Below are 13786 nucleotides of genomic sequence, written 5' to 3' on the forward strand. Positions count from 1 at the left end.
GGGTGCCCTCACACTAAGTAACTTTGCACCTAACCTTTACCAGGTAAAGGTTAGACATATAGGTGACTTATAAGTTACTTAAGTGCAGTGTAAAATGGCTGTGAAATAACGTGGACGTTATTTCACTCAGGCTGCAGTGGCAGGCCTGTGTAAGAATTGTCAGAGCTCCCTATGGGTGGCAAAAGAAATGCTGCAGCCCATAGGGATCTCCTGGAACCCCAATACCCTGGGTACCTCAGTACCATATACTAGGGAATTATAAGGGTGTTCCAGTAAGCCAATGTGAATTGGTAAAAATGGTCACTAGCCTGTTAGTGACAATTTGGAAAGAAATGAGAGAGCATAACCACTGAGGTTCTGATTAGCAGAGCCTCAGTGAGACAGTTAGTCACTACACAGGTAACACATTCAGGCACACTTATGAGCACTGGGGCCCTGGGTTACCAGGGTCCCAGTGACACATACAACTAAAACAACATATATACAGTGAAAAAATGGGGGTAACATGCCAGGCAAGATGGTACTTTCCTACATAACTCCAATGCCAGATTTCATAAGAACAACGGACGCTTCTCTTGAAGACTCAGGAAGTCATTTACAGGACATGTGCATTTAGGGGAAATGGTCCAATTCTCAGAAGAAAATGCACATAAATCTGTTGGAATTAAAAATGCTATCTCGTACTCTGAAAGCGTTCCTTCCTCGGTTTTCAGGATCCTCAGTGTTGATACGTACAGACAACACAACAAGCATGTATTATGTCAACAAACAGGGAAGAACACAATTTCTCTCCCCCTCTCAAGAGAAGCACAAGCTTTCTGGGAATGGCTCACTCCCCACAAAAATTTTCTGAGAGCGGAGCATGTACCAGGTATCAACAACGTCCTTGCAGACTCTCTCAGCAGACAGACAGACAGACAGACGACAGTTGCCACGATTGGGAGGTCAATCAGAAGGAAGTAGACAAGATCTTTCAATGCTGGGGACGTCCAACCTTGGATCTCTTTGCAACCATCGAGAGCACCCAATGCCAATTTTACGCCAGTTGATTCCCACTCCAGGGTCGTGGGGGAATGCTCTTTTGATGTGATGGTCCAGGATGTTTGAATACGCTTTCCCCCTTCCCATTGATCCCCAGACTTCTCAAGAAGATGAATTCAGAGGGGTGCAGCCTCAGACTCATAGCAGCCAGGTGGCACAGACAGTATTGGTACACGGAGCTCATTCTCCTGTTGGTTGCCAATCCCATATGGCTTCCCAGCAAGCACAACCTACTAACGAAGAAATAAGGGCAGATATTTAATCCAGAACCAGCCTCTCTCTAGTTGCACGCATGGCTCCTGAGTTCTATGAGTTCCAGGGCTTGAACATTGATGGAGAATGCAGAGTTATTCTCTGTAGAGCGTGAGCTGAGAGTACAAACAGGACTTACAGGCTCAAGTGGCGAAAACTTTGTAGTTGGTGCCAACAAAACAATATGCATCCGTTGGAGTTGCTACCAGTGCAAATTATATCATAACCTTCTTGCTCTATCCAAGACTGGACTCGGACATGCCTCAGTTAAGATTCACCTGGCAGCAGTATCCTCATACAGGCGTTCTGCAAATGCACCCTCCCTAGGTTATCAAGGCTCATAAAACAATTTACCAAAGGTTTGTTTCACACTTTTCCTCCGGTGTGACCACCTCCTCCTCAATAGCATCTAAACATTGTCTTTTTACAATTAATAAAAGTGCCGTTCGAGCCCGTACACAGAGTGGATCTGAAGTATCTCACATGGAAGGTGACAACCCTCCTTGCACTTACTTCCACTAGGAGAGTTAGTGACATACAGGCATTTACCACCAAGCAACCCTTTCTCACTTTCTCAAATGACTTTCTTCTTAGAGCCAACCCAAGATATATTCCTAATGTGCCTTCATCTTTTCATGTAAATAAACCAGTGATATTGAGAACTTTCTTCCCCAAATCCACCGACCGTGGCCGAAAAAACTCTCCACACGCTGGATATCAAATGATGTTCTACCTTCAGCATACTAAACAATTCCGTAAGACAGACCAACTACTAGTCTCTTACGGCCAAGGTTGTCAAGGGACAGGAGTTACTAAAGCAACAATAGCCCGATGGATTGCATCCACCATTCAGTTTTGTCGTACAAAGGCTGGGAAACCACTAACCAGCCGGACTAAAGCATACTCTACAAGAGCAATTTCAGGATCAGTTGCTGTGTTGCAAGGCATTGCCTTAGATCAGATATGCCAAGCTGCAACATGGAAGACTACACATTCTTTTGCGCAGCATTACTGTTTTGAATTGGCACAACAAAGCGATTCAGTTGTGGGACAGGCTGTTATACGGCATCTATTTCATAAAGGTGACCCTCATTTGAGTGTAACTTACTATTATTTTGTGTTTGTATAATTCCATATATATATATAATGTGTCTGTTTCATTTGATAAATTGCTTCTAACCCCTATGCAATTATTGTCTGACTATGTATTTATTTATGTAAATATATAGATAAGTGTGTATATATAGATATAAACTGAAATGCTCACACCCACCATCCACTATGGGCATAAAAGTTATTGTGAATACTGCTGGCTATTCAGATTCAAGCATATGAATTTCTGAAAGGTCCAATACTAGATAAGAAAACTACAGTGATACAGTATTGGTATCTTTCATAAATTCACAATGCGACCCACCCTCCTCCCCTGTGAGGCTCACCTTCCTTTTTTCAGTATATACTCTACACTCTTGTGAGGGAAAGAGCCTCTCCTCAAAATATTTTAGCGGGTGCAGGCACCTGATTAGTCATAGGTCAAGCTTGGTTCTTTTTTCAAAAGGACTTGGATAGGCTATATGTTTAAGTTTGCTAGCATTATAGTCTATGGATATTCTTACGTACTGCTTTTCTAAGGTACTGTGGAACTCCAACTTCGGGGATGATTCAAGCATGTGAATTTATGAAAGATACCAATACTGGATAACTGTAGTTACAGCTAAGTAACTTGTTTTCATTTAGTTCCCCTTCTAGCAAATATATTACCTTGCAGAAAACAAAACTGTGTATATACGTTCATAAGTCTAGTGCTGCTCCAATGCTAGTCTGAAATTAGAAATGCACCTGGATGTACACCTGAAAGCTGAGCCAAGCTAACTCCAATTCAGGAAACTCCTTATTCTGGGAGTCACGATGTGGAATTTTAGAATGTAGATTGATTTGCACACTTCAGTAAACTCAGAATTGCTCTACTAAGACATCTACTCAATATGTGTATTAGTATTCACATGTAAAAACATACATCTAGTTTGAGTGCCTTTTGGGAAACTGACAATTCATATGGTGAACTGGAGCACATGCAGGAATTGTTTTTTGGGGATAGATACTTAATTAAGGAAGTTTCATGTTGTAACACTACGGACCAGTGGCATTACGCAAAATGATGGGGCTCCCCAGCAGAATCTGATGGTGTCTCCAGTCTCCCAGATCGCACAGATGTTCGTTGGCCTTGGACCCAGTGGAAGCCCCCTGAACAGTTGCTCTCCCTCTTTCCAGAGTGTTTAACTATTTCTCATTCCATGCCATCGCAACCATTCTGCAAGACATGCAGCGTTGTGGCTTAAACCGTGAGGGACTCCCTCCAAAATGAGAAAACCCTGCCCCCCATCCTCCTACCCCACTGTAGGGCTGCAGGAGCCTCAGTTACGTCCCTGCTAAGGGCAGAGTCCTCATTCTCATAGGCAATTAGTGTACCCATGATAAGAAAGATCTGCCTTAATGTTTGGCAGTTAAGTGTCTGAAGCTCTCAGGCCTTTTGGACAGAGCTATTTCTTTACCAGTATGAAAGTTCTCAGTTGACTGACTTGAATTCCCTTTTCTATGACCAATCTGTTACAACACTGAATATCAATGTTTGTTATCTGGAAATTAGTATTAGCGGAAATTATTGTAAACATGCATCTTAAACAGTGGTTCCTCTCATGCCAGTTTGAGTCCTTACTTCACAATGTATAGGTCCTGGCTATGATGGACATCAATTTGCCCCTTTGGATTTTTTTTCTTTACAGTGTATCCTTTGAGGAACATCGAGCATTGGAGTGCTCTGAACTGTATTTAGTTTTGTACAATTAAAATCAATAGCCTTTTCTGTTTCCTCCTTCTAAGGATTTCAGTTATCATCTTGTTTTAGTGTTTAGGCTATTCTGTAGTTTTCTTACCAGTAATCTTTTCACACCTCTTTTTATTAACTCCTTGTGGGCTTAAACGGGGATTGAGTTTAAGATTTATGACTATTAGGGAGGGAGTAGGTGGCAGATGAGTCATGAGTTTTACCCTTCACAGGTAAATTCTTGAGATCTCATTTAGTAAGAGGAAACAAAACTTTAATATCGAACCATATATGCATTCAGACCTTTGTTTCCCTCATTCAGCATGGTATTACCGGCTTGGGTTTTAGCTAAAATGGGTTTAACATCATGACCAGTCTGTATCTCACAAACCTGAATTTTTATTGTTTTCCCCATCTTTATTCCCATCTTTCTGCATTGTTTCTGTCCCTTTCCTGCAGTGGCATTTCTTATTTCATTAATACATCTAAAACAATGTAGTTAAACCCTAGAACAGTATCTTTACATTATAAATTGCTTCCTTTTGGTTGCACCTCTTGTAATGGTACCAAAAATAAAAAGGGCAATGACATAACATGGTACTAAAATTAATTACCTCAAAGAAGGCAAGAATAGCAGAGAATCAACAAAATCAGATAATATAAAGATCTATCACACATGATGGAGCAAGCATCCAGACAATTGGACTCTTTAAGAGAGTGATTTATTAGTATCACAGTTTTGTCAGAAAGCTGCTGCCTGTGGCTGTAAACTGCAATAATTGTTCAGGCTAATAACTGGCACAAACACACCACAGTATAAAGCCCTAGCCCATCTTCTATGGTTCCTTTTTAGCGAAGTAATCCGAGTGTTAGGGTAAATGCATATAAATCTTATGATGATTCAAATCAGCCATACCAGCACACTGCCAGTGCATTTGTTTGTCCCCAATATTACAAATTTCACATTTATTTCATTGTTCGATATTATCATTGATCTGCCATTAAGTGCCCAGTTGCCCTAAATCAGAGCATCACAGACAATAAATACAAAACTTAGAGTGACAACAAAATGGATTTTATCATAGTTATCTTCAATTGACTTGAACTATCTTAGCTTGAGTCAAGTCAAACAACTAAGGACAGTTAGCTTATTTGTTAAGATCAAACGTATTTCAGTTTGACCTATACTAATCTGAGCCAGCACAAAAGGGAGCATGAAATTAGAAGCAAACAATCACAGCAGTTAAAGCACTAAGGGTTCCGTTGTCAAATGTGTGGTGAATTCTGATGGCAAAAACAGTTGATAGCAACAGACAACATGGTACATCATATAAGGCACAAGAGTTGCAGCAGAGATTTTCGCAGTAGTTCATGCAGTTATGTTCATTTCATTTGAGTTCACATCTGCACATTTGGGATTGCCAAATTCAGAGATTGGCAGTGCATTGCATAAACATGCATCCTCTATAGCACCACCTAAGTAGTGAGTAAAAAGCAGCCTGAAAGCAGCAGTTGATGTTAAAGAAGAGGTGACAGCTCATTGCTAATAGCAAACATTGATTGCCACAAGAAAACACGCAACAAATAACTGTAAGAGCTGTTGAGTTAAGGCACTAATTAGCAACACCAGTAACACTTTACTTGAGCAACTGACTTTGTATGCATGTTTGTGTCTCTCCGCACACATTTAAAACTGTGTTCTTCTATTTGTGCTGGCTTTCTTCTACTTGTTTGCCCTTGCTTTTTGTATTGCTTCTTGTCAGTGGTAGTCTGTGAGTTGCTTTTCATTGCCTCTAAAATGCACGTCCATACATGATGGCCAACACAGAATTACAGATGTCAATCAGCTGGTACAAGTTATTGCTGTCACATTGCTTGTGTCCTTGCATAGTAGTCTGCAGAACTGTGCCCCTAAGCACCAGTCTCTACCGCTAGTACTCAATCAGCATGCCACCATGCTATCCTTGCTACAGCAAAATAAACACCGGAACAGTATGATGGTTGTTGAAGAAACAGAACCTACGTGAAAGTAGAATGGGAACCTGAACCAGATCAGAAAGACGAGTGAAGGAGCTAAGTATGCACCATTCACTCTCAAATACTGTAATACCAGTGATTTTTTAGTTATGTGTGAGTCAAGAGATAACCATGCATGACCCAGATAAAGGTATACGGGCGAATAAAGAGCAGAATTAGCTGACATGTTTTTCCTAGTCAGCCTCTCCTTCTGAAAGAATGGTTGGTGTTTGACAGTGTATAGTGCAGTGTCAACTCCCATCTAAAAGGCAGTGCTTGTACTTAACTACCCACAAGTCAATCACTCCTCTAACATGTATAGCAGGGCATAATTCAATATCATTTAATGCGTGTGTTTAAAAGTCTAGTAGAGCTGAGAAAGCTGCAGTCCCAGACAGGATTGTAGTGGGTTACTTCTGCAAGGCCTTTCGGACAGAATCCGTCCTTTGCCAAGATGGAGTCTTTGGAAGTTTCGGGGCTAGGTAGATTTATTCCCATACAATACAGTCAGTTGGACTTCAGCCTCTTTAATAAGTTGCTGGGCCAACACCTTTGAAAGGCTGATGGACGTTAAGATAGGGTTAGATGCAGGCCTGATGAAGTCCTCTGAAAGGCTTTCAGGTCTTGCATTAAATTAGTCAAAGGTCAGTCTTATGTCCTAATGACTCTGAGAAACCTAACCAAAGTGTTTCTCCACAATGCTTCAGCTTCTCTACTTCTAAGGAAAATAATTTATTCTGTTTTTAGCATTCTTTTCTGTCTTGAAATTATTTTGAACATGGTTGTCTCTAGGTATTTTAGCCTGCTGTTGGGGCAAAAAAGAGAGCCATGTTAAGCTGTCCTTTTTATATGACCTTTTGTTGTGCTGTTTCTTTTACTTACTGCCCACCACTTCTACTTAATGCCCACTGCCTCTTCAATGGCATCATCCACGCATGATTAAGATGCACTTCCAGCAGTGTTGTATACCTAATCTCACCTTTATTTTGTGGTAATGCTCGATGTATGGTCTTTACTGTTGTATTTGAAAGTTGGGTCTCTCTACAAGTTAGGCATTTATTGTTATACAATGGCATGGGCTGGTTCTTCAGAAGACAGCAGTTAATTTGGCTGTCATCATAACTGCTTTGAGTGTGAGTCGTTGCCATCAGCCAAGCACGAGGGTATCCTGGAATATCTATAGCAGTCCCTTAGGTTCCTCCAGATGGCTGTAGTTTCAGACAATCATGCTTAATCACTCAATTTGTAGATTTCATGTTATGGCCAGTGAAGGCTCTATCTGATATTCAGGATATGTTTCTTAGGAAACCTGGCTAAACTTTGGATTAAGTTTTGCCAACAATTCTATGGCATGCAAAGCTATTTTTGTCACCATCCATCTTTTCAACCATTCACAAAATGTACTTAAAATTACCACATCTGGTCACAAAATTACACCAAAGCCATATAATCTGCTGATGATCTTTCCGAACGTAATGACCAGCCTAAGCTAAACACCGGATGGTAACCATGTGTGCCCAGCATAACAAACCCATCCTGTCACTCTTGTACTTTTTGTTACTTAAACCGATCACACCAGCCAGCCCCTCTTACACCCTCATGCTCTCAACAGACCAATAAAGCCTTATAGCTCATAAACGCTGCCAACTTAACACTAGTCTCCCAGGGCATTAACATTACTCTTATAACCACTCTTGTTAAGGTATTTTAAACTAGGCCATCACCCACCCAACATTGCAACATAGCTACATACCTGTCTGGCAGTGCTAGTCTTAAAAAAATTAGTACAAACAGTAATACAGTGGCCATCCATCTACCAAGTGCAATGATAAGGACAGTATCCTTAGACACAACCCTCGTATCTATAGATTTTACCAAAAATATTGTTTGTGCAACTCGCACATCATCAGACTTCTATCTCTTCCTGCATGTTGATTCCAAGAATATTTTCTCGCAGTGACTAAAACAAATTGTTCCCATTTCTTTCACACAGTAAATTTGGAAGCATCATCTGCAGCTGAGGCCATTGCAGGAAGTATCAGTGCACCACCCAGCAAAGAGCTCCCACCAAGTCCAGAGAAAAAAGTGAAGGTATGTGATGTTTGCTTTGACAGGTATTTACTTTCTGTGCCAGTTTGCTGATTTTATTTTTGTTTGTTTGATTTTCATCATCACGTCTTACTTTTGAGTGAGACAATTCAGTTTTTTGAGTTGAGTAGCCTTCATAGCTTAGTATATTGTGGAAGAGCCCCTCAAGGAGACCAGGACACTTCTGATAGTCTCTTGACTGCTTTCGGTCTGGAGAACACTTTTGATGTTTATATAGATAATAAGCAAGAAGACATTTAGGGGGTGATTCCGACCCTGGCGGTAAAAACCGCCAGGGCCGGGGTCCGCGGGAGCACCGCCTACAGGCTGGCGGTGCTCCTTTGGGCATTCTGACCGCGGCGGTACAGCCGCGGCCAGAAACGGAAAGTCGGCGGTGTACCGCCGACTTTCCGCTGCCCAGGGGAATCCTCCATGGCGGTGCAGCTTGCTGCGCCGCCATGGGGATTCTGACCCCCTCACCGCCATCCAAACCGGCAGGAACAGGATGGCGGTGAGGGGTGTCGTGGGGCCCCTGGGGGCCCCACTTTGAATTTCAGTGTCTGCTTAGCAGACACTGAAATTCGCGACGGGTGCTACTGCACCCGTCGCACCCCTTCCACTCCGCCGGCTCCATTCGGAGCCAGCTTCCTCGTGGAAGGGTGTTTCCCACTGGGCTGGCGGGCGGCCTTTTGGCGGTCGCCCGCCAGCCCAGTGGGAAACCCAGAATGACCGCCGCGGTCTTTTGCCCGCTGTACGTTCTTCTGGCGGCTCCCGCCGCCCGCCAAGCTTGGAATCACCCCCTTAGTCTTATTTTAAATCTTGTTATTTAGACAACTGACAGTGTCATCTTTGAGATGTTGAGGTAGTCCATGGTACCAGTAGTTCACGTAGCTCTCAAGAAGATTAATTTATTAAATTCACAGATGTGTACATTAGAGCACAATAACACACTGTAAACATCTTGCATTTTCCTGTCGGTTTTCGTTGTGGTGTTCTATCCAAGAAACACTCAACTTTAGAATTTGGTCTTTCTTTTGTAAGTAATTGTAAAAGAAATTCCGTCCGCATATAGATTATGTAGCAAGTAAAATTCAGTTTCATATTATGGAGCAGCTTTTCTTGGCAGGTAAACGTATACAGATAACTAGTCCATCTAAGACCCCCTTCTTCCTAACTCGAGCAACCTATATCCTTCCTCTGGATAGAAGAATGGGTGGAAGGACTGTTAATAAAGAGATCTTTTTGAACAATCATCAATGATTGTTTAAAATAAGGGTCTACAATTCTCTTTAGTTCATTGCTTTGTATAGCACAAACTGAAAGTGCCTCATTCTGATGAGCTTACCACATGATGTGGAAACTAATACACCTACTTAACTCGCACATCCCCTTGTGACAAGGATATCTTATGTCGTAGTGCACCAACACGACAAGGTGTTGCCAAGTTCCTATGTGAGAGAATCCTGCATCAGGGCATTTCAACATAAAAGGTCACTATCCTTAAATCCTCTTTAGTTGATAGAAAGCAAAATACCTCTTTATTTTTGTTTCTGATTTGTGATTGAAACAGCTTCTTTTCCATCCTTTGTATGTTTCAAGGGGTATGTGAAAGAATGTTTGCTAAATCACTACCTGAGCTAATGTCCCCGTCTTGCTCAGAAGTCACCTAAATGTATGTCCTGATTTACGTCCGTACTTTTGATTCTTCCAGCTTGGGGTTTGAATGGTTTTAGTGAACCAGTCTTCTCTAAGAGTTGCATAGATCCAGGCTCCTTTTGAGATGCATTCATTGTTTTTGACCTTGTTATGTTAAGGCCACTTGTGATAGGGCTACCACTCACACCTGAAGGTGTATCTCGATGCTATCTAAGCTCCAGGCCTGACAAATGAATTTAAAACAGTCAGGTTTTCAGAAGTCTTTTAAATTGACCAAACCCTGTATATTGGTGAATATGCACTGTTGCAGTTTAGCGGGCGAGGTAGGAAATCTGTAGTAGCGCCTTGTTTGTGGATACAAGCTGTCCCGAGGGGTGATAACATGTAAGCCTACTATGTAACTAGATGGGGGCTTTGCTAATTAGAGCCTTGTGCGTAAGACAGCATAACTTAAAGGTAGCATGCTCCCTGACTGGTAGCCAGTGCAAGGCATTCAGGACGGGTGCTGATGGAGAGCCTGAGGGAAGATTGCCGACCACTCAGGCGGCTGTATTCTACATGAACCATAGATTGGACATCAACGTGTCATTTGCCGCTACCAGCAGCATGTTTCCATACTCCAGACGACTCGTAATCAAAGCCTGGACTAGGGTTTTCCTGGAGGTTGATGGAAGCCAGGGTAAGACTTTACTAAGCAGGTGCATGGTGGCAAAGCGAGAGCCGCAGGTAGTGGTGGCCTGCAGTTTCAGAGAGTGTGTGGTCCAATTTTATGCCAAGGTTTTTTACTACCTCCCTCAGAGATAGGCCAAACCTAATTCGTAGAGTTACCAGTCAGCTGACGAGCTCCTGAGCTTTACTGAACACAAGAATCTTCGTCTTGTCACCGTTTAACCGGAGACAGATCCTGGTAGTCCAGTTTGCAATTATTCTCCTGTAGTCTGCATATCAGGATTTGACCTTATCAAGGTTGTGTCCGAAAGAGATGACAAGTTGGGTATCATCATTTTATAAGAGATAATCTCAAAACTGTATAATCTGAAGATTTAGGCAATTGGGGGGGCACAGAAATATTAAACAATGTGAGACTCAAGGAGGAGCCCTGCGGAACTCCTTTATTGACCAGCAGTGTGCATGACTTAGAGTTCAAAAAATAGTCTGTCTTTGATTTTCTAGAAAATCCATGAGCCAGCACAACACTTTGCCATAGATACCCACATTGTACTACCTGCGGATAAGAATGGTATGAGAACTGGTATTAAAACCTGCTGACAAGTCCAACAGCGCCAACATAGCCATGGTGCCACTGTCCAAGGTCAGTCTGATGGTGTCTGTGACTGCCAGTAGCATGTTCTCTGTACTGTGAAGTGATCTCAAACCTGAGTGTGATGGGTCCAAGATCTTGCACTCTTCCAGAAAAGCAGTTAGCTGTATGTTTATCAGGCTTTTCTAGGCTTTTCCTTAGGCTTTTACCTTAGTGGATAACAAATTTTGCTGCGGTCTCCTTGATTCTTATACCATGCATGTCATGTACATTTGGTTAATCTTACTTATGATAACAGGTTACTGTGAAAGCATCCTGAAGTTACTGAAATAATTTCGTGGAGGAGACTTTGCTGAGATCTGAAGTTTATCCAAATCAATACTTAGTCATCTGTTAATCATAGAGAGTTAAAAACAAGGGTTCCTTCATAGGTGAGTCACGCTTAATTTGAGTTTAGCACTTCTTTGGTGTCTAAAAGAGAGTCCTCCAGTGATTTGCTGCTGGAAGCAAGTTACCGTAATTGACTCCAATGATCTGTATGTGCTGGCTGAGTTGTGGTGCGTTCTCTAATCTCAAGAGAATGCAATTTATACATTTCTTTCACCTTCATCTTTTTTCTAACCCCCTTCCTCCACTCCAGCCCTCCTAATCCCTGTGCACCTTACATAAACAGGTCACCCCCACCTTACTTGCCCCACTCCCTCAAGCAACTACCTGCCTCTTTATTCCCTTGTAACTGCTATTTTTAATGTAGGAAGTTGGCTCTGTATATACTATTTCAAAGAAAGAAATAGTGTGCACAGAGCCCAAGGGTTCCCCTTAGAGGTAAGATAGTGGCAAAAGTAGATAATTCCAATGCTCTATTTTGTGGGATTGTGGTCGAGCAGTAGGCTTATCAGAGGGTAGTGTTAAGCATTTGTTGTACACTCACAGGCTATAAATGAGGAACACACGCTCAGACTTACTCCAGGCTAATAGGTTTTTATATTGAAAAATATATTTTCTTAGTTTATTTTAAGAACCACAGGTTCAAGATTTACAGTAAACACTTTAAATGTAAGGTACTTCACTTAGATACTTTAGGAACTTTGAATGAAAACAATATCATGTACAGTCTTTGTAAAAATGGCAATAAGCTATTTTCAAAGTGGACACAGTGCGAAAATCAACAGTCCCTGGGGGAGGTAAGTAAAGGTTAGATTAGGAGGTAAGTAAAACAGTTAAAAGTCTCAGTTCTGGGGCATAGGCAGCCCACCGTTAGGGGTTCAATGCAACCCCAAAGTTACCACACCAGCAGCTCAGGGCCAGTCAGGTACAGAGTTCAAAGAAGTGCCCAAAACACATAGGTGCCTGTGGAGAACAGGGGTGCTCCAGTTCCAGTCGGCCAGCAGGTAAGTACCTGTGTCCTCGGGGGGTCAGACCAGGGGGGTTTTGTAGAGCACTGGGGGGGGACACAAGTAGGCACACAAAACGCACCCTCAGCGGCACAGGGGCAGCCGGGTGCAGTGTGCAAAGCAGGCGTCTGGTTTCAGGTAGGAAACAATGGAGGGACCCGGGGGTCACTCTAGCGGTGCAGGCAGGCACAGGGGGGGCTTCTCGGGACAGCCACCTCCTGGGCTAGGCAGAGGGTAGCCTGGGGGTCACTCCTGCATTGAAGTTCGGTTCGGTCAGGTCCTGGGGGCTGCGGGTGCAGTGTTGGTTCCAGGCGTCGGGTCCCTTGTTACAGGCAGTCACGGTCAAGGGGAGCCTCTGGATTCTCTCTGCAGGCGTCGCTGTGGGGGCTCAGGGGGGTCGTCTCTGGTTACTCACGGGCTCGTCCTCCCTGAGGTGTTTGTTCTCTGGATCTCGAGCCGGGGGCGTCGGGTGCAGAGTGTGAAGTCTCACGCTTCCGGTGGGAAATGTGCAGTCTTTCAAAGTTGCTTCTTTGTTGCAAATAAGTAGCTTGTTTTGAACAGGGCCGCTGTTTCTTGGCCCTTTAGTCCAGGGCAGTCCTCTGAGGCTTCAGAGGTCGCTGGTCCCTGTCTGATGCATCTCTGGAGCAGGTTTTTGAAGTTGGAGACAGGCCGGTAGGGCTGGGGCCAAAGCAGTTGTCGTCTTCCTCCTTCTCTGCAGGCTTGTAGGTCAGCAGTCCTTCTTGTTTCTTCAGGTTGCAGGAATCTGATTTCCTGGGATCTGGGGAGCCCCCAAATACTGAATTTAGGGGTGTGTTTAGGTCTTGGAGGGCAGTAGCCAATGGCTACTGTCCTTGAGGGTGGCTACACCCTCTTTGTGCCTTCTCCCTGTGGGGAGGGGTGCACATCCCTAATCCTATTGGGGGAATCCTCCAAACTCAAGATGGAGGATTTCTCAAGGCAGGGGTCACCTCAGCTCAGGACACCTTAGGGGCTGTCCTGACTGGTGGGTGACCGCTCCTTGTTTTTCTCATTATCTCCTCCAGCCTTGCCGCCAAAAGTGGGGGCAGTGGCCTGAGGGGCAGGCATCTCCACTAGCTGGGATGCCCTGGGGCGCTGTAATAAAAGGGGTGAGCCTTTGAGGCTCACCGCCAGGTGTTACAGTACCTGCAGGGGGAGATGAGAAGCACCTCCACCCAGTACAGGCTTTGTTCCTGGCCACAGAGTGACAAAGGCACTCTCCCCATGTGACAAGCA

The 13786-nt window shown here is 43.5% G+C and overlaps 1 protein-coding gene across 36 annotated transcripts in view; it reads left to right on the forward strand.

Moving 5' to 3' along the window:
• MAP4 (microtubule associated protein 4) overlaps positions 1-13786 on the forward strand; it is a 1914856-nt gene that overhangs the window by 1521846 nt on the left and 379224 nt on the right. For all 36 annotated transcript variants that reach the window (XM_069210826.1, XM_069210834.1, XM_069210837.1 and 33 more), the window contains one exon: positions 8127-8224. In XM_069210826.1, the coding sequence (XP_069066927.1) occupies positions 8127-8224 (98 nt within the window). The remainder of the gene's footprint in view (positions 1-8126; positions 8225-13786) is intronic.

This window comes from Pleurodeles waltl, chromosome 10, assembly GCF_031143425.1.
Source record: "Pleurodeles waltl isolate 20211129_DDA chromosome 10, aPleWal1.hap1.20221129, whole genome shotgun sequence".
Lineage (NCBI taxonomy): Eukaryota > Metazoa > Chordata > Amphibia > Caudata > Salamandridae > Pleurodeles > Pleurodeles waltl.